This window comes from Notamacropus eugenii, chromosome 1 (genome assembly GCF_028372415.1).
Source record: "Notamacropus eugenii isolate mMacEug1 chromosome 1, mMacEug1.pri_v2, whole genome shotgun sequence".
Taxonomy (NCBI): domain Eukaryota; kingdom Metazoa; phylum Chordata; class Mammalia; order Diprotodontia; family Macropodidae; genus Notamacropus; species Notamacropus eugenii.
This window is the reverse complement of record NC_092872.1, coordinates 193,009,758-193,034,565: the sequence shown is the minus strand read 5'-3', so window position 1 is coordinate 193,034,565 and position 24,808 is coordinate 193,009,758. Positions and strand designations below refer to the sequence as shown.

General features: G+C 36.5%; 1 protein-coding gene across 11 annotated transcripts in view; it reads left to right on the top strand.

Annotated features, from left to right (window-relative positions):
* Positions 1-24,135, top strand: part of ABLIM1 (actin binding LIM protein 1) — a 402,054-nt gene extending 377,919 nt beyond the window's left edge. For 4 of the 11 annotated variants that reach the window (XR_011970213.1, XR_011970209.1, XR_011970210.1 and 1 more), the window contains 7 exons: positions 2,105-2,251; positions 5,005-5,096; positions 5,228-5,333; positions 11,539-11,600; positions 12,669-12,729; positions 13,548-15,075; positions 16,752-16,832. Coding sequence is in view for 7 of the 11 variants with exons in the window: in XM_072623280.1 (XP_072479381.1) it covers positions 2,105-2,251; positions 5,005-5,096; positions 5,228-5,333; positions 11,539-11,600; positions 12,669-12,729; positions 13,548-13,555; positions 15,001-15,075; positions 16,752-16,832; positions 18,565-18,678 (746 nt within the window). In the remaining 4 variants the exon portion in view is untranslated. Of the gene's footprint in view, positions 1-2,104; positions 2,252-5,004; positions 5,097-5,227; positions 5,334-11,538; positions 11,601-12,668; positions 12,730-13,547; positions 15,076-16,751; positions 16,833-18,564 lie in introns of those variants that run through there. The other 7 variants (XM_072623299.1, XM_072623291.1, XM_072623275.1 and 4 more) reach the window with 3 other exon arrangements.
* Positions 24,136-24,808: the final 673 nt, after the last annotated feature.

The following is a 24,808-nucleotide window of genomic DNA, read 5'->3' as shown; positions in this document are numbered from 1 at the left end:
TTAGCCTCTTCTATCTCTCTCTTTAGGAACCTAGTAAGCTTTGGAGTTAATGTGGTTTAGTAGGACGTGCTGGACTCAAAGTGTTGGGTAGGGTTATGATCCCAACTTGGCCACTTACTAGTGGTATGATCTTGAGTATCTTCATCTCTTTAGATCTCAATTTCCCCACCTAGTTAGTTGGACTAGATGACTAGTCTAGTCTAATCTTTAACTCTTAGGTCCCTTCTACCTTTAAGATTGTGGAATTCTTTGGTTTTGGAGCAGAGAAAAAAAATTGACTACTACTTGATAAGTAATGAACATAAGCTTTTGTTAAACTTGTTCTCTTCCTTTTGCAAAGAAATTAGTATTTTTGAGATGAAGGAATGTCATCATACTGTGTAAATTCCATTTTCTTCCATAATTATTGGATCTGTTAAAGGGCTATGTCATCCTTATGTCTTTATGAACAGATAGAAAACAAAGGCTACCTTCAAGGATGTGCTTGATTTATTAGGAATATTTAGAAAAAAAATACATTATTCCTGGAAACTTAAAAACTGCCTTTGGAATGAATTGGCAAAGAAGCATCACAACTCACAATGAAAAATATGGTTTAAAATGTTCAAGAAAGAAACTATACATCAAAGTTGGAGGGGGAAAAGCAAAAAAAAAAATTCAAATGGCTTGAGGTTCTTTCAGTTTGTTCTTTTTTTAAGTTTTACATGATATGCTTGCATTTTAAGTTTCTTAACATTATTTTTGTTTGTTTTTTATGGTTTTAATGTGTCTTCCCACCCTCTCATTAACTTGTGAATGTTTAACCACTGATTTCACCAAATCTAATCCGTAAGTACTGTTCAAAGCCATGTTTTTATTTCCCTAAAAAAAAATTTTTCCCAGAATCTGGGATATCAATTTATATACTTTTGCATATAGTAACATCTCTTCTTGCACTTAATTTAAAACATAATTTAAATTTAAGAAGTTTAAATAGTATCACATTATTTACAAAAAAGAAACAGTGTTGGTATCTTTCTATTAAAATGACTTTAAACATGAAGATTTTATCTTTAGCTTGATACAGATTAATCAAGAACAACTTGGTTTATCAGAAATGATACTGACCTGGAGTTCCAGAGAGTTATCTCCTAGTTTGCCTTGGCTCTGTCATTCATTAGATGTATGATTTTTGAGTCACTTAACCTCTCAATCTATTTACTCCTATGTATAATGAGACAATTGGACTAGATGATCTTCCAGGTGTCTTTCTCATTCTAAAATTCTGTTACTTGAAAACCTTATTTTTAAAACAAATTAGTATTATAGCAGGTCCAATTTACTTATAAACACCTTAGAAAAGACAGCTGAGGTTTAGCATACTGAATTACTTAGCTTTATAATCTGTGTCCTTTTAATCTTTGATTTGTAACTTGTACCTGGATTTACTTTTAGACCTAACTCTTGCTTTCAGCTAAGTATAATACAGAGAAAAGAAATATGAATATAATATTTACATCCAGTTTGGCCTCCATTCATTTACAATTGAATGACTCATTTGTATGTGCCAAATTTTGAATGAAAATGGTTAATAGATATGGCAGACACATATTACATTGCTAAATACAATTTCCTACAAAACTGACAATTGATTCCCTCATTTCTGTTTAGTTCCTTCCCTCCCTCCCCCACTGGGGTTTAAGAAAGCAGTTTCCATGAATATAATAATGCAAAATGAATGCAACAGCACTAATCCATTTGTAGTTTGTTATCCAAAGGTCCAAAGCAAATAAGCATGCTGATAATTTCCTTACCTATCAGGGAGTCAAAAGTCTGCTTGATGTGTCTCTCTTATCCCCTTTTATCACTAATCCCTCTAACATGAAACTGTTCTAATTAAATATGGGGTGAGACTGAGCCCCTGAACTTGACACTAGAAATAAGAAAGATTAATCTAATTGACTCTGGTAACCTCTAAGTGGCAATGAAAATGCAGCTGATGCTAATGGTAATTGGACTCATGTAGAGCTAAAATTTTGACCAAGGGACCAGGGACTCCATTGCTGTGAGATTATACCACAAGTGTTTTAAATCAATAGCTAAGTTCCCCCTGGTTGCCCTCTAGATCCAGCTGCCTTGGCAGCACAGAGCAAGTCTTCAGAGGATATCATCAGGTCCTCCAAGTTCCCAGCAGCCCATGCTCCAGACCCCAACGAGATACCAAAGATTGAGACGGACCACTGGCCAGGTCCCCCCTCACTTGCTGCCGTAGGTATGCAAATGAAGCAACTAAGTCAAATGGGCAAGGTTCTAAGGGTGCTAGTAATTCATAGTAACGTATGAGAAAATTTAGCATGTTGGAAAACTTTGTGAGGAAAATGCAAAAAAAGAAAATAAAGGACAAAAATAGAGACCAATGTGGTATTAATTTAGATGTAAAGTATTTGAAATTTCTCTATCTAGATTACTAAAACCTGTTATAATTTAGTCCATTCCTCAGAATTTGGTAAGAAGTTTATCCACATTGGACCCTACCCAAGCAGTTATTTATTGGAACTACTACAAAGATTTTATTATAATACTATCTCATCTATGACATAGCCCCAGATAACAATATGCATTGTTATTGTATATAACTCTTGCTTAGAAAAATTGGTTGAGCCCTTTCATAAGTGACTTCTTCCTATATAAATTCTCTCGCTCTGTTTTGCTTTTTCATTTTAGCACCCAAGCATTTGTTTGATATTTGGAATAGATCCTTTTCTGTAGTACCATGAAAGACCATGGCACAGTTCATTGATGTTCAGAAAGCATCCCAATATAAGTAATGTTGGTTGCATGCCTTCACCTGCATTATCACCAATTCCATACTTTTTCTTCCGTGAGGTCACCTTTTAGCTATTCCATTCATTGTATTTGAATTTAGTCAAAATATGTTTGTATCTGTACCTTTGTGTCTACACAGTTGGCTTAATAGGTGCTAACAAACTGAAAGGCCTGGTATTCAAAATTGGGGTGTCAGCTATGATCATGTGTGATTGAAATTTCTCTTTCAAAATTTCTGCAGTCATCCATTGCACAGAGTGCTGGATTTGGAGAAAAGAAGATCTGAGTTCAAATTGTTCCTCAGATGCTAGCTTTATGACCTTTGGCAAATCCCTCTAAGCCTCAGTTTTCTCATCTGTAAAAGACAGACAACAGTAGCATCTGCTTCATAGGGGTGTGGTGAGATTCAAATAAAAAAAATATGCAGAACTTTACAAACCTTCAAGCATCACTTAAATGTGTTATCATCATCATCATCCAAATCTTTCAATGGTCCATTATGAAGGTATCTGATTTTCATCATCATATTCTTTTTACTTTTATGAGGAGTCTTTTAAAAAGATTGTGCAGTGATTATTATTTAAACGTGTAGGAATGATCGAGGAGACAATAGGATGCAGTGGAGAATGCATTCTTTTTGGAGTCCAAGGGAAATCTGCTTGGCCAATTCTTCATTGCTTCCATAGATCCATGATTTTATTAATAGGAGTTCTTCCTATACAAGGCAAAACCTGCCTTCCCAACTTATTCTAAAGTCTTCATAAAATGTAATATACAAAAAACTTCATCACCCAGAGGCCAGCATCCTAGCTGTTTGAGGTTGTGCTAATCCATAGACAGTAGATCTAGCCTATGTTACAGCCTTCCTACTCAACACCCATCCAACTTCTAGGACTTCCAAAGTTTTGTGATCTGCTGACCTGGCCTTTAAGAATCCAGTGGCATCTCCTACCATAAGGAGGCTAGTAAATAAAGAAAGAAAGAATAAACATCGCTTTTTTATTATCCAAAAATGTCCTATAAAATTGAGTTGAGATTATCTCGTTCCATCTTTAGATTTTTATCTCTTTAGTGTAAATTACCAAACCCCACCTCAGTGCTAGCCATGCTTAATGGCCAGTCAAGGCCAGTCTTTAACTTATTCCAACAAATCATATGTCTTCAGGAAATACCTTGGAAGTTCATCGTACTTATTTTCAACTGGCTAAATGTCTCAAGAAAATTTTTTTTTTAATTTGGAGGGTAGAAAGTGATTTAAAGCTTCTTAAAAAGCTTTTAATTCATTAACCAGAGTATAAAGAACCAAGACTATTCATTAGTCAAAGTTAATTTTGATTAGATTACTAGCATCTTCTGTTTCCTTTCACAGATTCTTCCAAAGGTTTCAGAGAAACTTAACCCAGTCTTCCAACCTTTCAGAGAAATTCACTCCTAAAAGACTAGGAAAACTGAACACGGCATGCCATACTATGGCAGTGGATGCATAATTCTGTGGCCCTCACACAGACTAGAATTTTATTTTCAGTTATAGGGAAACTCCTTTATGTCTGTTTTTCAAAGAGTCAATAAAAAGAAAGTGTCAATAGTGGAGAAATACCATATGTTACCTTTTAAGCCAGGACTTTTCAAAAATAAAAATTTAGACAATGTAATAAGAATAAGTTTTATGTAATGACTATATTGTGAGTGAATATATTCAGGAAGAGAGAAGTATTTCAGACCATTAAATATTGGTTTACGACAATTGACAATATGGATTCCTAAACAGAAACTTCCTATAGTTGACTTAAAGTGTGGCTGCTTAGACCCTTCTGACAACAAGAACAAAGCAAATTCCAGTCATCTATATCACTTGGTGGGAGACTGAAATCCCTACTCTTCTGGCATAATAGCCTGTACTCACATAGAAAGTTGAGCAAAAGCCCAGTAAAAATTGGTTAGGCACTTGTCTGAAATACTATCTGTAAGTAAATGAATTATTTGAAACCTAGTGACTTAGTTCAATTGTGTGTGTACATTGGAGGTGACCAGAGCAGCTTGGAGGGGGTAGATTTTTCCCTGGCTGGTTCAGGAATGCAATTTAAAGAACATGCCAATTTTGTCACTATTACTAACTTACTGAAGATAAGTGAACTAGTCCTTTAGGATTCTTTCTTGTGGCAGGACTTATATAAGAAGTTCTCTTTACTATGGAAATAGGAACAGATATGAGGCGCAGATCAGGTGGCCGTGAGGAGGATGAGGAGGAGCTTCAGAGACGCCGACAACTTCAAGAAGAGCAGCTGTTGAAGGTTTGTCATCTGGAAGGCTGCCTTATTGCTTTCATTAAAGTCTTTTATAAATGTCCTGAGAAGTCACTACAGTTCAATAGAAAACACCTTCAGGTTTCATTCACATTTATTTTTCCATTCTGTACAAATAGCTCAACTCAGGTCTGGGGCAATTGATACTGAAGGAAGAAATGGAAAAGGAGAGCCGGGAAAGGACTTCACATTCAGCCAGTCGCTATGATTCACCACTTAATTCATGTAAGTAGCACTTCCGTAGACTCCTATAAATTGGGCTTTGGGTCCATATGAATATATCTTGTCTTTCACCTAATACAACATAACCTTACCATTTGATAAACCAGTAGTTTCTCTGGGACAGAAAGATGTAGACTACATGAATTCTTTCTCCTTGGTGAGGTCCATTCATTTGAGTCCCGCAATGACTTTGCTTTTCACCAGTTGTTCTGTTCTTTCATCTGTTTCCTTATGTTTGTACTCCTAACCAATTCTTACATTCAGTGTTCTTGCCTTCATTGCTTTTCAAGGCTAAGTTGATTCTGAGTAATTCAGCAAGTGATTCCTTGATTCCTCCTACTGAGCTGTTGAAATGGACAGGTCACACACCAACAAGGCAGACATAATCCATGTTACACTCAAGAAAATCACCAGAATGGCAGAGTTTGGATCTTTAATGGGAACAAACTGGAATCAAGAAGTCCTCAGAAATCAGGAGCCACCTCAGGCAGGTGTAGGGGAAATTTCATGAAGAAAAAATGTTGCTCTCTTTTTCTATCTTCTCTCTTCTTTTTCACTCTTCCATTCATGTTATCTGTTTTCCCCCAAATCCAGCCATGATTACTCACATGCTTTCATCTTACATTCACTCTCCTACTCTGGAAGTACAAAGAAATTGAAAGTTGATAATGGCATCCTGACTTTTCTCTCTCTCTCCCTACTATTTGAATTCTCTATTATTTGAATAGGTGGGTTTTTTTATTTTGGTATGTGGATTTCTTTCGGAATTCTTTATATAAATTCACGTTATGTGAATTTACATAATGTGAGAAATGTCTGTATATATTTATATCTACTTGCACTACACAAAATGTCCCCAAAGTCTTCATGCATTTTAAGCTATTAAAACTTAATAATTTTCTTGTCTTGTTTATGACAGTATTTATCATTGTTAGCCATGGCTTCCTTCTAGGTACTTTCTATTCCCTTGTCTTTTAAGGAATCACATTGGATTTTCTCCCTATAACTTTATCCTTTCTGCAACTGTTGTCTTTTCCTTCTTTTCATGAGTTCTCATAATAGCTATTTCAGAAGAGATGGTTCTAGGTCCTCTTGTCTCTGCATTCTTACATTCTCTGCCTTGGTAATCTCATCTGGTTCCATGGCTTCAACAACCACTGCTAGTCCAAAGAATATGTGTGAAATATATATTTACATATACGATATCTAGCATTATTTGGAATGCAGAATTCCTAAAAACTTGGTCAGTATAAATAGGGTTGAAACAAGGATGTCCCCTTTACCTACTGTTATTCCACAGTTATAGAAACACATTAAAGGAATATTCAAAGAGAAGACAAAATTATTCCTATTTGCTGGTAGTGTGATACTATACTTAGAAAACCCCCCAAATTCAGGAAAAAAATTGAAACAATCCTTAGCTTTAGTATACAAAATAAATCAACAATATATATCATGTTATTGATATTTTTCCATACATAGCCCTTTTTTTACATATTTGTTTGCTTGTTATCTCCTCCATTAGATTGTGAGCTCCTTGAAGGCAAGGACTTTTTGCCTCTCCAACACTTAGTGCATTGCCACACAGGTGCTTAATAAGTGTTTGTTGACTGACTGCTGACAAAAACCAAAAAGAAACAATGATTAGAGGTATTCTGTTCAGAATAACTACAAAATGCATAAAATATCTTTTGCTATGCCAGATTACCAAGAGGATATTTCATGCATTATCTTCAACTCGTAACTGTCTCATTCTCTTTTTCACATTGCTTCCTCCCAGGTGGAGGCCACTCCCACTCACACCTGGACTATTACCATAGCCTGCTAGCTAGTTTCATTGCCACAAGTCTCTCCCTACTCCCTTTGATCTTTTACTCGGCTGTCAAAGTGATCTTCCTAAAACTCGTCTAACCCTGTCACCTCCTCATACCCAGTAAATGCCACTGGCTCCCTTTTTCCTCCAGCATCATATATAAAGTCCTCTGCTTGGCATTCAAAGCCCTTCATAATCTGCCCCATCCCCCACCTTTTCAGTCTTCTTACACTTTACACCTCCCAACATCATCTGCAGTCCAGTAACACTAGCTTCCTTGCTGCTCTTCAAAAAAGAAATTACATCTCCTGACTCTAGGCATTATCTCTTGCTAACTCCCTGCCTGGAATGCTCCTCTCCCTCTTCTCATTTCTTCCTCTGTATTCTCTGGTCTCCTTCGAGTCCTAGCTAATGCCTCACCTTCTATAGGACGTCTTTTCTGATCACCCTTCTATTGCCTTTCCTCTATGGAGTATCTCCAGTTTGTTCTCTATGTAGTTGGTGTACACATTATTGTTTATATGCTGTCTCTACCATTTGACTGTAAGTTTCTTCAGAGCAGTAACTGTCTTTTGCCTTTTTTTGTATCCCTAGTGCTTGGCACATAGTAGGCACTTAACAAATATTTGTTGACTGACTGACTGCTGTGGATAGTATTGGACTTGGAATCAGGAAAACCTGAGTTCAAATTCCAACTGACAAGCATGTGGCTCCAGACAAGTAACTTAACCTCTTTTAGACTCCTTTTCCTCATCTGTGAAATGAGGATAATAATGTCACCTATGTCTCACTCTGATGAGGATCAAATGAGAGAACATATCTAAAGCACTTGGCAACCCTTAGATTACTATGTGATGGGTAACAATTGATGATGATGATGATGGTGGTGGTGGTGGTGGTGGTGGAGGAACTAGGCAAAACAATAAATTCATTTGGGCAAGTAAATGGTCGTGAATCCCAAGGAAAATAAAGAGAAAAGAACATATGAAGGGGGCATAGCTTTACCAGAGTTTAAAATATACGGCAATGTTCATCAAAAAATTTTGGTACTAGTTTAGAAAAACAAACGGAAAAGTTTTTGAGTAGAACAGATTAGATAAGCAAGAAAGAAGTCATTCAAAACAGGTCAGTGTTTGATGAACCCAACCTACCTTTTCAGCCTTATCTAATTTGACTGCTCTCCATTCATTCTAAAAATCCAGTCAAACCAGATTATTTTCTGTCCCTTGAACCAGTCCTGCATCTTTCTTTTCCATAACTTTCCTTGTGCTATTCCGTGACCTTAGAACACTTTTATCCCTGTTATATTTAATCTTTTTTAGATTAAGTTCATAATTTGAAACTTGAGATCCTTTTGGATCCCAACTGTGTCATCCACTGAGTGAGGTAATTGCCTCCTAGCTTTGTGGCATCTGCATATCTGATAAGCATGTTATCTATGCCTTTATCCAAGTAACTTATAGATATGTTAACCTCACAAGACCAAACAGAGTTCCCTGGGACGTTGCTACCTCTTCATTTTAGGGATAAGGATTCAGAGAGGTTAGGTGATGTGTCTCAGTTCACAAAGCTAATAAATGTCAACTCATGGATTGCAGATCTTCTGATTACTGGTTTAGTAATTACTAAAATATAATATATAATATTATAAATATATATTTATATTATTATATTATATTGTTATAATATTATCATATGTTATTATATAATTAATATATAAAATATGAAATAATACTAAAAAATTACTGATTTTTACCTTACCTGAGTGCATCTATAGATCTGTTATCTCTTTATTGTGAGTACTCACCATGATCTTACAAATCACAAATCCTTAATATCTTATTCCATATATTTTTTGTCCACTTCTCTCCACAAAGCTTCTGACTATCTACCCAACATACTAGAGACTGTTTTATTCTTTTAAAGTTTTGTGTGTATCAGGGCAACCTTATTTTCTATTGTTCTCTGACTCAATCTATCTGTATTCTAGTATCTTCCCTCTATTAATTATTTCCTATTTATCTCATATATAGCTTGTGTGTATGTAGTTATCTATACATTGTCTCTCCCATTATACTGGGAGCTCTTCAAGGGCAGGGACTATCTTTTGCCTTTTTTTTTGTATCCCCAGCACTTAGCACAGTGCCTCACGTATAGAAGCCACTTGTTGACTGACTGACAGATTTTCCATTTCTCACTTTTGCTACATGATTAGCCTACCTTCTTTTCTACTTGATTCTGACTTTTCTCACACATCATAATTGGGAACATGCTACAACCTATTTACACTCACAGTGGGAGTTTCTGTTGCCCTCTGTGGCTCATGTAATTGTGATTATTCTAAAATTTTGATGTTCTGTTATCACAACCTTTATAACATCAACACTTCAGGATCATACTGAGGTTTTAAAAAGAAAAGATGGGATCTTATAGTAGGGAGTAGCTTGGGTATTATTGAAAGAGCTTCACATTTTTCCAAATGCCAAATATCCTCCTCCAGTTCAGTTCTAGGTCCCAGTCCATTATCCAGCTACAATCCTGTTCAAAATATATTTACTGATAGACTACGTCAGTGGTTTTAAAAAAATGCACTTTTAAAGAATCTGCTATCATACGACCACAGAGGCATAACTATCTGTAATTTTGGTACAGCAGCCACCTTCATGGGAGGTGGAAAGGATGGTGGCAGTCACCACACTGAAAGCAGCCATGTGTGGCCCACAGAGCCTATAAAGAAGAGACTGATGTAATAAACATTTTTCATTATGTCAGCATGGTAAGAATCTGTGATTTCACTAGCATGATAACTTCCTTCGCCAATAAAGATAAGTATTATAGAGTTAGTTACCAGAGGATCAGAGAGATTAAATGTCTCACAGTGGCAGTGGCAGGATTTGATCCCAGGTCTTCCTGATTCCAAATTCAGCCTTCTATGCACTATCCACTCTGCCTTTCCGCTATTCATTCATTCAGCAAACTCTTAGTAAGTGTTTCACGTAGAGCATCACAATTTAGTAACATAGGAGAACTGCAGAGTCTTGTTCCCTGCCTTCATGGAGTTTATAGACTAAGAGGATAAGACATCAGCGCATGTAACTAAATAAACAAAATCACAAATTGGCGCACTAAAGAATCGTAAGACACAGTTTTAATACCGTTGGAAATAGTATGCCCATCAAGGTGTGTCAGATGTATTCTCAGTTCAATAAGTAAATTACTTCATGAGGATTAGCATCTTTATTTTTAGGAAGTACTTAAAGCCACAATCTCTCCAGAGATTGATTAGCAACACTCTTTTATTTTATTTTATTTAGCATTTTCCCCCAATTATATGTAAAAACAATTCATATTTGATTTTTAAAAAATTTAGTTCCAAATTATCTCCCTCCCTCCCCCTCGTTGAGAAGGCAAAACAGTTTGATGAAGGTTATACATGTACAGTCATACAAAACATGTTTCCACGTTAGTCATGTTAGCACCACTCTTGAACTGGACACCAGAATCCCTGGGTAACAAAACGCATCTTTGATGGTACCTGCTTAAAAAGACCAGGGGTTCTCTCCCCTTTTGTGTCATGGACTCCTTCAGATCTGGTAAAACCTATGGACTCCTCAACATAAAATAAAATAAGGTGATTACAAAAGAAACCTATTATTGAAATAATTAGCAACATATTTTAAGTCATTTTTTAAGGCTCAGGTTAAGAGGCTCTGATCTGCTCCCATCTCTTATAGCAAAAATAATAAAGCACTTGTGGTTTTATATGTCACTTTCCCTTAAGTTTTTGCTCTTGCAGGACATCAACTAACACCTCTGCCCTGAAGTGTATAACACCTGACCTTTGCAGTCAAACTATTTAGCAGACATTTGTAGTCTGCACAAATCTAACTATGTCTCTTCCCTAAGAAGAAAAGTACATTTCTTTCTAATTCTATCATCTTTTATGTGTTTCTCCAAATGTTGAATTATTTGTCGTTAATTTTTGGCAAATAAGTGATGACGGTTTTCATAAATGAATGAATGAATCAACAGATGAATATGCTCCAGATTAGCGCTTCCAAAGTGGCGTATCATGATTGACCAGTAGCACTTGGGGACTGATGAGATAGATTTCCAAGCAACTTGACAGGAATCCTTATAGGAGGAGGACCTTAGCCAAGAGTCCTACTCCTCCAGTGAGGTATGAGTACCTCTCTTCCTCCTAACTCAGAGATTTCACTGTTAGCCCTCTCTGTGCATTAAACAAGTAGAGTTCTGTTTGGTTGTTTATTGGTCCAAATGTCATTTATTTCCATGCTCAGAAATCTTGTTTGAAACTTTCTAGATTTTTTTTTTAATCTGAAAAACTTTTCAATTGTCTAAAACTTTTCTTCTTGGTTTTTTCCTCCTATTTAGCTCCTCATGCTTCATCTAAAACCTCCTCCCTCCCTGGTTATGGAAGAAATGGTCTTCACCGGGTAAGTAAGATTTCTCTAGTCCTCCAGAGATAACCTTAATATTCCTTGTCTTGAAGGTTGGTAATCAGTTCAGTTCAATTCAACAGTCATTTATTGAGCACCTACTATGTCAACACTCTCTAATAGGTTCTGGGGAGACAAAGATAAAACAATCTTACCCTTCTTAAATTTTAGTTAAAATTGTTATGTAGTATTATTTGAATGCATGTTAACTTTGTGAGTGGTGGGAAATAATTTTAAAATGTTATTAATATCTTTTGTTTTTATACCTTTCTTATGCTACTTTCCCATAAATACCAATATATACACATTGAGCCTTCCCTTGTGGCAACAAAAAAAAGCAAAACCGCTTGACAGTGTGACTGTATCTGATAGCCTAGGCAACATTCCACACCTCTGGTCCCTCCCTCTAGACTAAGAATCGGGATTGGCTGGAATCATCTGTTCTCCAAAATGATGAGACTGGTCATTACCATCCATTGGTGTTCACCTTCCTTTTTTGGGATGGTCTTCATTTTCATTGTTAAAACCATTACATAAAGTGATTTTTAAGTTGCTATTGTCATGAATGTATAGTGTATCTCCTTTGAATTTAAGACCTAGAGAAATCTCATTACTGAGAAAAGAAAAGAAAAGAAAAGAAAATGACATTAGACTTCCACAAGAAGTTCTATGTAAAGAGAAGAGATCAAACATTTTTCTTGCAAATATTTTTATAATTAGAAAGCAAGCACTGAACAGAGAAATAAAAAGTCATGTTATTATATTCTTCTGACATGAACAAAGCATAGATGTTAAACAGTTCCAATTGTGAAACTAAGTAGAAAAATGTATTTTTCCTTGTGACCGAGAGCTATTCATTGACAAAACCTCTTAACAGCGTGATTAAATCTCTTATTAGAGTCAATAAGATTTCAAAGTGTTGGGACGGTAAGACAGAAAAAATGAAGATGGTCTTAGTTTGTGAGATATTCTTTTGAATTTAATATCCCTTCTCTCTTTTTTACCCCTTTCTCTGACATGTTACCATGACATATTGTCTCACATATGCATTTCCCCCTGTTGCAGCCGGTTTCTACAGATTTTGCCCAGTACAATAGCTATGGTGATGTCAGTGGTGGGGTTCGAGGTAAGCCTTCCAATATCAGTACTTTCTGGTGTCTGTGAATAGCCATCATTCATGGTTTTTCCCATGGGAAATAGTGATTGGCATACAACATTCTATTACAGAGAAATTTTTTTGTTCCATAAATAGGCAGTATGACATTGTATGGTATAGTACATAGTGAGCTGGCTTTGGAGTCAAGAAGACTTGAGTTCAAGTCTTATTTTTGACATCCACTATGAGACTCTGGACTGGTCTGTGAATTTCTTAGGGACTCACATACCTCTCTAAGACTATAAGTTGCAGATTAAGTGCTATCTACATTGGTAGAGGGAGATTCCCCATCAGGAGTTTTTCATATGAATGAAATCATAGGACAAGTTCAAAATATATTTTTATATATATACATAATACATATGCATATATGTAATCATGTATGTCTTACATTACAAAACAATTTATTTTCGTAATAAGTTGATTGAGAAAGAAAATTAAATATTAATTTAGAATTTAGTTGGGGGCATAAGGAATAAATCTATGGTTATTTAGTTTGTCTTTGAAATAATACACGTCGTATGTGTAATTACATTGTGTGTGTGTATTGAAGTGTTTTCTACTTATGACAGATTATAAAAGCAAGAATTAGGTAGCATAATGATAGTAACATATGTGTATCTCTTTGTGAGCTAGTGAAGTTAATACTGAAGAAGTCCCAGAGAAATGCTAATAGTAGCAGGTGGTGAAAACAAATTTGTTGAAATTTAAATTGAAATGTGTTTGTTCTGTTGACTAGTTCACATTTTTATGTTCTTATTCTTATGATATTTCCTTTTCTTTTCCAGATTTCCAGGTATATGGTGCTTTTTCTTCCACTGTGACAACATAAATACCCCAGCCATCCTCCTATCCAATTGTGAAATGGTCCTTTGTTAATGAGATGTTATTTTCTATTTATCTGCATGTTTGAGCCTAATCTTCAGTCTGTATTGGCAAAAGATAGTTGTATCTAATGCCACAGTGCATCTTAGTAATAAGTCATGTATCAGAGAAAGTGAAGTAGAAAGAGAAAGTGAGGCTTCCTTTGGGAAGCCCCCTCTAGTGCTAAACTGTGCACACCACGAGTATCCATCCCTATATGTTTTTCTTCTAGTGATAACATTTGACATCTGAGCCTGAGGTCGCTGAGCCTTCCCTCCATTGCCAGGTCCCAACAAAAAAAAAGTTCAGAAGGCGCTCGCTTTTTTTGTATTCTGTGGCCCCTGTTATCCTATAAGTTTCCAGCCTTTCTCCATTCATATCTATCTGTAAACCTAGAAATACTTCATTCTTTAGCCCACAAAAGAAACCCTTGAATTGTACTATCCAGGAGCAGTTTGCTTTCATGACACTGCTTATTCTTAGAACCCAAACCTTCTAAAATAGATATGAGATACAAATAGACAAAGTGGAAGGGAATGTGACATCAGAATCCTAGGCCAAGTCGTCCTCGTATTGTACCAATAGCATGGTTTGTTATCCTATGTAGAGTACAAGGCAGAAGAGTTACCCAGTTCTACTGCTAACCACATATGTGCCTTTAAGCAAGCCATACCCCCTTTCTCTGGAGCTCAGAGGATTGGATGAGATGCTTTCTGAGGTCCCTCCCAGTCCTACTCTTCTGCTCTTTGGTCATTCTGTGTGAAAGGGCAGTGTTGTGTTCTGAACAGAGCACTGAACTTGAAGTCAGGAGGATCTGGTGAAAATCCCACTATAGACACATTAACTATGTCCTTAGGCAAGGCACTTAACTGCTCTGAGCCTCAGTTTTCTAATTTGTAAAACTAGAGAGTTTAACTCAATGACTTCATATGCCTTTTTCAACTCTAAATATAAGGTCATATGAAGTCTGTATTCACAGGTCTGATACCTTGCAGGTCAATAAATGTTGATTGACAGGAGGTTGATAGGGGTGTGAATCTCATGAAAGCATGAGATGGTTTCTGGCTCCTCTTATAGGTAGTCTAGAACATGTCGATACATTTTTAATAAAGAGAATTAGACTCCATTCCTTGAAAGAAGATATTTTTACTTAAAGACAGGATCTTTGGGATAACATTGGTTGGTGTATGAGCAGGAAAATGGAAGAGACATAGTCACTTTTTTTTAATGGCAGCTAAGATTTCATTTGTGTAGACTGGCAGTAAGATTTTAAGTGAGAAAGGGAATTGTAGAGGTAAAACTCTCTTCTGTTCTCACCATGGCCTTGCATCTGTTTCCATCTCTGTGTGTCATCTTATGCCTCTGTGTCTGATGTAGACTCTCCCTGATGGCCATGTACCTGGAATGAGAATGGACAGAGGTGTGTCCATGCCTAACATGTTGGAGCCAAAGGTAAGTGTAGATGTCACAGACTTTCCTTTGAGACAGTGAGAGTTTGGTTGCCTGGGAAAACAGATTTACTCTTAAAATAAAATTTTAAAACTCCACTACTCTAATCCTCTTAACTCTGCCATGCATGAAATCTACTCTGCACCATACTTTCCTAAAGAATGAGCTTGACCCCCAAATCTTATTATCCTAGATTGTAAGTCCCATTTCTTATTTATCTTTGAGCACTGTACCACACATAGTAGTCACTTATTAAATGTCATGAATTTTTAAAATAAATCAGTGAATAAGTCCCACACTGTCTACAGATTTGGTTCTACCCAATGAACAATTTTAAGTACTTGCCAGATGCTTCTAGGGAATCCTTTGGAGTATATATTATAAGCTAACACTGCTACTGACTAAGAGACAACATTTGTTTGGTAAATGATTGGCTGACCCTTTCACTTGCATCAGTGGCAGAATCAAACAGTCCTTATAGAAAGCCCTGTGTGACAAAACAAGCAATCTTACTTGAGAGCAAGTCTGCTGTTACCTTGAAATACCAGTATGACAAGCATTGTAAACCTGTCCTAGGGCAAGGAGAAACAGTATCTAGGAAATTCCATCTTGGCGAAAACACTCTTTCAGTCGAAGCTTCTAAGAGTAATTACGGGTTCCCCATAAACAGACATTGTTTTCCAGAGTGGCAAAAACTGGTGATGGAGGTAAAAAATTGTGTAGGTTTTGTTTGTGTGGTTTTTTAGCCCCTCCTATCACAACCCTATCACCAGTTCAGGAGAGGAGAGCTATTTTTAAGAAGATAGGAATCACAATAATTGTGGTAGAATGTTCGTTACGGATTGGCACACTTATTAGTCTTTGTAGTGCAATACTTGGCAAATAGTAAGCACCCAAATGTTGGCTGACTGACTGACTAAATCTTCTGTTCCTTCTAAAAGATTCATTCACAAAGTTAATCCACCCCCAAAAGAAAAGCAAAAGCCCCATACTAAGGCCACCGCTCCTCCCCTTATGGGCATTTCCAGATTCAAATATTAACTTTTTTTCTGCACTGTTGAATGTTGCCTTGATTCTCCTTCACTGAGCTGAGCTGTGACCAGGTGTTCACAAAACATTCCAAATATTCTGAGTTTATAGAACAATGAAAATGAAGACCCAGACCTGCCCAAAAGAATAAAGTCATTTTCAGTTTTTCAAGTTATCTACTTGTGTCTAACTTCTTCTTACAACTTCTTACTGAGGGGAGAAAGAGAAAGTGAGCCTAAGGATGCTTTACTTGATTCAGAGGTTTTCACAGCTATGAAGCTAATTGGCATTAAGCCTTGCCACTTAACTTTAATTGTACAAACACTATGAAAATACAAACTCTGCCATGGTCCATTTCGAAAATTTCTGAAGTTAGTAACTAAGTCACACTACAGTGAAGTTGTACGGTTCTGTGCCATTTGGATGAGGAGGAATGCTACTGCAGGATAGCTATGGAAAATCAATTATGTCTACAAGGATTTCATTACCAAAAAAAAAAAAAAAAAATCTTGTTACCACTAGTACTAGAAAAGGACGCTTCTTGCATTAAAAATAAGGGTATGCTGTTTGGGTAATGGGGAGGGAGAATAGATGCCTTGCCTTTTGCAGTAAAAATTAAACTTCTTTTTCCTTAATGTAACTATTAACAGATTTTCCCGTATGAAATGCTCATGGTGACCAACAGAGGGCGGAATAAAATACTAAGAGACGTAGACAGAACCAGACTTGAGGTAAGAAGAAGTTTAACTATTACCCTTTTATTTTTTTTCTCCTTCTTACCCTTCTGTTTCTCCTCTCCCACCCCATTCCCATTCTAAAAAGCTTCTTATCTATTTAGCAAAAGAAAAAAAAATAGTACCTTACAATTTGCAGGCAATTTGCACATGAGATTTACGTGAAAGTACCTACTGAAACCCCTCAGAAAGGGGTCCTGGCAGCTATATTACTCCTGTATATAGAACTATAAAAGCCTTTGGGCTCTTTAGACCCCATTGGGCCAACTGACTGCCACTACTGACACAAGGGTAAAGATACAAACCTAATTCTATAGACCAAAAAATGTGACCCTCTAGAGAAGACTAATCAGGATGGATGATAATGATGGAAGTAAAAGCCTGTACCCTAATGCCTGATGCACTGAAGAAACGTGTATAGTTTTTCGTACACTTTAAAGGGATAGGGAATGGATCTGTGATTTCTTGAATATAAGGAGCTCTCAGGTGAAAATCTTTTTCTACCAGTTCAGGTCAGCACCTTCTGCAAAACAATTTTTATTAAAATAATTATTATTAAGTTTTTTAAATTATCAAGAATTTATCTTTTTCTCACTCTACTCCACAATACTGGGGGAAAACCCTTATAATAAATATGCATGAAGCCTATAGTTTTACAGAGTTGCCTAGAGCACTTAGAGATTAAATGACTTGCCCAGGGTCTCACAACTAGCAAGTATCAGAGGAGAGGCTTGAAGGTAGGTCATGTTGGGTTTGAGGTCAACTCTCTTTATACTGTACCACCCTGCTTTTTATAATCGTTAAAACTGTATAAAATGTCAGTTCTTTATTATTATTATTTTCAACTACTACCTAGCTTGTTCTGGTGCCATGGAATGGGGTATCTCTTCAGAAAATGGAAATTATTCAGAAGTTAGTTTGTCCTGGTTATTAAAGGGAACTGTGAGAAACAAAGCTCTATAAAATAAATGATTCTCATTTGAAATTCAGACCCAAAAAAAGAAAAATAATGTCCTCTTTTGAGAACATCTTAGTTGACATACAATTGTAGTCATATGTGGCAGTGATAGCTCAGATGCTAAGATGAGCTCAGAATTAAAGAGTGTGGGAGGGGAGGTACTGATTGCACCCAGGGAATGTTAGGGCATGCTTCTTTACACTGTGGAAGTCCCCACATTCCATGTTAATGTGTTATTTGGACACACATGCCCATGGAAGCTTTTTGTATTTTTCTAAATGATTTCAATCAAGAAAACCTATGTATGTTGATGGAAAAGTTTTGCAACTTTTCTCTGCCTGAGGGTAGCCACCTTTATAAAATAGAACTGTCATCCCATGAAGGTAGCTGATGATCAACAGGCATTATAAAATACCTACTCTGCGCCATGTGCTATACTAAGCATTAGAGATACAAGATCAAAGAATAAAGTTATCCTGCTCATAGCTTAGTGAACCTGGATACCGGCTCCTCAGAGTCAGTATCATCCTAAGTTTCACAAATGTCTTGCTAGCTATTTTTATGCTACATGGACAGGTAGAGGCAAAAATCACCCTGCATTACCAGACTTAAAGAAAACATGATATGAGCTACGATCAAGGGCCAAAATACATCTCTAACAGCATGACTGAGTTCACTGTAATACCCTTTGGTGATATAGAAGGGTTTGCCAGTCTACTGTTCTTACATGCGCATCCAGAACTGACCCTTGTTCATTTCTCTTTTGTCTAGCGCCATTTGGCACCTGAAGTGTTTCGAGAAATATTTGGAATGTCAATACAGGAGTTTGACAAGTTACCTTTATGGAGACGAAACGACATGAAGAAAAAAGCAAAACTCTTCTAAGTCATTTCTGCCCACCAATTTGAAAAGTTAATGAGGATGCTGCATAGGATGTAGTATTATACAATGGCCACATTTGATTGGAGAATTTACAAACTACTTCTCCACAGCAACAACAAAAAGGGAAAAATCTGATTGAGGCATTGGCCCACCAACAGCAACACTTGCCAAGAAGCAACGGGGTGGAACTTTATATGTTCCACAACTTGACAGTTTTCATGTGTGACCTTTTTACATTATCTTCTGTACATGATTTGAGCCACTTTCTTATTTTGTTTCCCTCTAACTGTTGTCCAAAAGTACAACAGACTGTGTTGGTCAAGCCAGGAAGTGCCCTTAAGATGCTGAATGGGGAAAAAGAAGTAGTTATAATAACTCCAAAAAAATGATTATCTATATTACAGTACTGTGGTTCGGAAGAAAAAAAAACCTGTGTAACCTATCCATATGGTAACATTAGTCATATTGCACAAATGTTTCTTAATTGGCCTCATTTAAAACTGCCCATTCTGTAGCTGTAGTAGAAATCAAAGAGGCAGGCACCCGAGTAAACTACTCCATTGGGCTGCTTACCAGTGGAATGCTTTTAAATATGTTTCTCACTCTCTGCTACACACATTTGCTAGGATATGGTTGGTGAATTTCTTTGCTTTTGTAAGCAGTATTTCTCTCTCCTCATTTCTTTTTTTTTTTTCTTTTTTTTCTTTTGCTTCAGATTACTTAGCTTAAGTTTAAACTACCAAGCAAAGGCAAGTAGCAAACCTGAACCCAGCTTGCAAAAAGAGAGGAAGGAAAGCACTCCTTCAGTTTGACCTGGGTTATATGCTCATTGGGAACCCATTCCACCAAGATTCCCCAGGAAGCACACCATATTATGAAAAATAGCATTTCATGTTTTTCTGCCAATGCAAATGTGCTAGCCTGGCATCTTCCATATAGTATGTGACACATTACACATCATATCAAGCTGAAGGTCATTTCAGACATAGGCTAAGGAAGAATATATTTTCTCTCTTTCTTCTGTGCAGTTGTGAAGCAGAGAGTTTTGAATTTACTCAAGCTGAAAATGAGAAAGAGGAAGTTGGCTTTCCTTTGTGCCTCACACTGTTGACCTTATGGTTTGAGCTAAAATGTTACAGAACATAATTTCTGAATCATGTACTTCGAAGATCTCATTATTGTATGAGTACTTTAGCTTCTGAAGGATATGTCAATGAAATATACAGGGAGTGAGTTATTTCTGTGGAAGGATGAGTTTATTTTACTCCACTCTTCTGTCCCTTGGTGAAAAGTGAGATGGGATATAGAGCCTTTTTACACTTTATGTTGGCATATGGAAGCCATTGTATAATGATGCACTGATATAATTACTCATCTCTTGCTTTGAATGACACCCAAATTCTGGCTACAGAGCAAAGAATTAAGATAACTTTGTAACTTGACAGATCATATATATGTATGTATGTGTTTCCTGAAATGGGAATCCAGGAATCCCTTTGAAACTTAAATAGAACTCAGAATAACTGATCATCTTAGATCACCTCACACTGAACAAGAGCCATTCAGATTTGGCTCATTGCCCCTAGGCTCCACTGAAAACACTGGTGCAAGAATCAAAACATAACTTTGAAGGTCCCTATAGAAGCCAAAGGAAAAAGTGTTTGAGCTGATCTACAAGAGGGCCATTTTCGGCAAGAGACTGGAGACTCTACACCATTGTTGGGAATTATATTAGTTATTTGTCAAGCAGTCTATGGTGGAAACAAATAGATTTGTTTTCCAAATGGGCAGTCTGTAACAATATAAGGGGAAATGCTATGTGGGTACAACACACTTAAATGTACTAGGTGCTACAGTAGGGAGTAGAATCCATGGATAGTGGTCTTTTTTATTTACTAATCTAGTTGAAGCCATCTAACTTTATTGTATCTTCAGAACCATGGAGTAAATGTTCAAGGACCGTTCTTGCATTTATGTGTCTATATATGTATGTATGTATATCTTAGATCTACTAAATCACTTAACAAACTGCTCCTGTGCTAGCCATACTGGGTTATTTTTTTTAATGAAAACTTTTGCCTTCATTTTTGTCCCTTGAAGTATTCAATGCTTCATTACCTACTGTGGTGAGTGTCTGTTCTGCCATCTCTCTGAACTCTCCTATGGCTGCAACCCTTGCCAAAATCCTTTCTCATACTTTTCTCTCTTGTGATCTTCTCTAGCAAAGCAAGCTGTCCAGTGTTTTGTGCCCTTTCATAGTTCTACAAGGCTTGTTTTAGTAGGAGGGAAGTATTTCCAAAGTCTAGCCCCCAAAATAAATGAAAAAAAAAAACCTACTTGGGTAAAATTCTTATCCTTTGGCTCTCAAATTGTTTTTCATCTAATGGAAAAAAAAATAGTGACTCTCAATAACTTTATAATCTTATCAAGTATAATCTAAAAATGTATTTGCAAACTACATTATTATGCATTTCAAAAAAAGAAAAGAAAATTAGGGTGCCTGGAAACTGTAGGCATAATTAAGTAATTGTACCAAAAATCTCATTTTTCTGGTCATGTAGGTAAGATGTCATAGAATCATAAAATGTGAGAGGTCGGAAAAGATGTTAAATAACATCTAATCCAGACTTTTCATTGAAATAATATATGGCTTGTCCAATATTACACAAGTTTTAGTGGAAGAATTAAGACAAGAACCCAAGTCACCTCAGACTTTGTGTTCTTTCTTTTGAATGACACTGCCATTGTATGGTGTTTCATTTTAGGTAGGTCCTACATCCGGACCTAAAGAGTAATTTTCCATCTCATTCATTTGCTACTGACAATGTTGACTAGAACAGGACACACACACACACACACACACACACACACACACACACACACACACACACACCCCTACACTCCTCACATCACTTGATTGAGAGCACTCAGAGCTTGAGCTCATACCACACAAACACACACACACACACACACACACACACACACGTTACCTGCCAAAGAATTCAATAGCCTGCTGTCTAAAAACAAGACTGCCCTTTGACTTAGAGAGTGAAAGACTTTTAAACCTAAACCTTCATGATAATAAAATTCATATTAGCCTAGGAATCTAGTAAGATTACTATAGGATGGGGAAAGGGGCCAGTCTAGTTTATGTAACTGCCAAATCATACATGTGGACTTGTCAGTTTCATTAAAAATCAGCCTAGCATGCACACCTTCAAGATGCCCAGACCACACTATAGAATGCAACTGGGACCTGTTAAAAGCAAACCCTGTATTGTCTATGACACTATTTATACAATATGTAAATTAGGGGTAAATATTCACTTGACAAAAAAAAGGTTTGACTTTAGATGCATTTAATTGTCAACTTTCCTTGATTCATTTTTGTAATATTCTTAGATATATGACCATCTAATCGATGTACACCCTTTCAGGAATGCATCTATTATGCAAAGTGAGGTACTTTAGAAGTGAATCACTAACTAAATGGTATGGTTCCTTTAAATGAACTTAAAAGGTTCAAATTAAGACTTAGTCTTCCTTACCAATGGTGTCCTTTAAAACAGATTACAGTGTTTGAAGAGTATTGGAAGACTGCAGCAATGTAATTGTTTGGTTTTTTAGCTTGGGACTAGTTGTGAAGTGCTCTTAATATTTTTCCCACAATGAGCTCTGTTAAATCACTTCTTCCTCAAGACATCAGAGGAACAGTGCTGAAATCTGTAAATTAATAAGGTATGAGAAGTAATTCTGTGTCTTTGATGTTTCCTGGTCACCTTCATTCAGAAGACTATGTGCTTCAGATTGGTTTACTTCTGATACAAAAGTTGTGACCATTCTCTTATGACTGCTGTCACCCCTTAGGCTGGTGCAGTTGGTTATCTTTACCAACAATTTATGGCAGATTGGCTGGTAATGTTTATAAAACCTTAATCCTATTTCATGACACTTTGAAGCAAATACTTTTTCTAAAGAATTGCTTCCCTTAGATATTGTTAAGCTTTTGCAAGTTTGAAAAATTCAAGTCACTTTTGATTAGATAGATCTTTCTAAAACCTATTTGAGACAACACCTTAGCAGCATTTAAAATAGGAGAATGGCAGGCAACTCTTCCAGGCTGTGTGCTTTTGTACATTTTTCCTTATCAGCAAGAAGGATGCTGAAAGGAAAATGAGTTTCATGTCACCAACCTATCTGTGCCCTTTGTGGGAAATATGTCTGGAGCACATCCAGTTTTTACAGATTACCTACTCTTTCTCATCAGTGCTTGTTACTCTGTACTCAATTGCTTTTCCTGTGTATTTGATGCCTGGATACTGCCTTTGCTCTGTTTTTTCCCATGCAGTAAAAAAAAAAAAAGCCACAAAGTAATTCTTTCTGTGGAAATGGACATTTTATTTTAAAGGACTAGAGGCTTCTTATTGCTGTGAAACTGCCAGTGTCCCCTTACAAAAACATTTCTAATATAAGAAATAAAATAGTTTTTATTATTTCTAATACAGAAAAAAATTTATTTTGGGCAGAGTAATTCTGCCAACAATAAGAGCTACTAAACATCTTGTAGTGAAAGATCATTTGAGGGGGAGAGGGTACAAAAGCAATGATTGCTTTTTCAGAAGCAATTCATTGACAAGACGGCAAGAGGAAGAACTAAGAATCATTCCTTACTCTAGTTTGAATTTGAACTTGTCCCAGTTCGATTTATGATTATACTTGGCAAACAGATTTAGATAGAAAAATTCTCTGAAATAACTGTATGCAGTTCTAAATTCAACTCAAATGTTTATTTAACACACTTCAGGTCTTTGGGTAATAATAGCTACCATTAGACAGCATCCTTCCCTGACATGTGTCTCCCAGAACTATTAGTGAACCATGGTTATCTGTCTTAAAAGCTTTCATTCAAAATGATTGCAAGCCCTCTAATCATTGCAATTTTTATTTCTCTCCAGGAAGTAAAACAAGAGGATGTACTTAAATATTGTTCTACCCATGGAAATGAACTTGTTATTCTTAAGATAAATGTCCAGTAATGTGTGTGATTTCTGTGAGTTGCTGACAAATCTGTGCATGAGAGCCCTTAAAATCACTTCTACTGTGGTTTTCTTTTTTAAAAAGATTAAAGGAATTTTTCTCCCCATTCCCTCTTCTTGCTTCCAAAAAGATTCAAACAAGGATTTGGAAGACTTCCTTTAGGAAACGAAAGAAAGAAAGAAATGTGTGTTGTGTCTCCTGTGAAAGTGAATTGTGTGTCTGCCCACTGAGTACTCAATGCTTGTATGCGGAGTGAAGAGTTGGCCTGCCATTCTCTGGGTTGCTGTTCTGTACAATTACTGATCTTTTTTCTTCCTGTTGCAAGCAGCACATATTGCACTCCTATGCCACTGTAATCTGCATCACTGTTGTACTCAGAGCAAGTCAATGAATAAAGTTTTGTGCTTTATTCTTAAATGCAAATGGACTTTGTTTTAATTCTTTTGGTCAGTACCCTCCAAAGAGCTACTGTTTGATGGAGGGATGGACTCCAACCACACTAAAGTCTTCCTTCTACAGGATCCTAAGACAAACACAACCCCCAAATCCATTGGTGTTTGAGAGACGAGGCATAGAAAGAGACCTAGAATATTAGAGCAGGAAAAGAACCTTGAGAGAATTAAGTCCAACTTCTTCATTTTACAGAAGGACATGAAGCTGAGAGAGGGAAGTCAATTTTCTAAGGCCATTTGCTGGTGAATGACAGAGCAGAACTCAGATGGATAAAGAAGAGATAAGAACATCTCAAATCTAGTCAACAAGCACTTAGATTCCAAATGGAATCATATTTCTCATTTTCATTCTCCACATATGTTTTTCTTCTTTTGCTTCATGGTTACTCCTTCAGGGGGGTCTATTGTCTGTTTTGTTTGAGATTGTTTTAAGTTTGTTTTTTCTTATTTTATCTCTCCCTTCCCCCAGTACTGCCCATAACATAATAGTTTGTCCAATAAAATTCCTAAAAGCATTTAAATGGTAAAAAATATTCTACAACAGTGGTGTCCGACTCTGATAGAAGCAATGTATAGCAAACTATACATAAGGATCCCTGCAGGTCCATACTGATATAACCATTTTCACATTATTGTATTTTTAT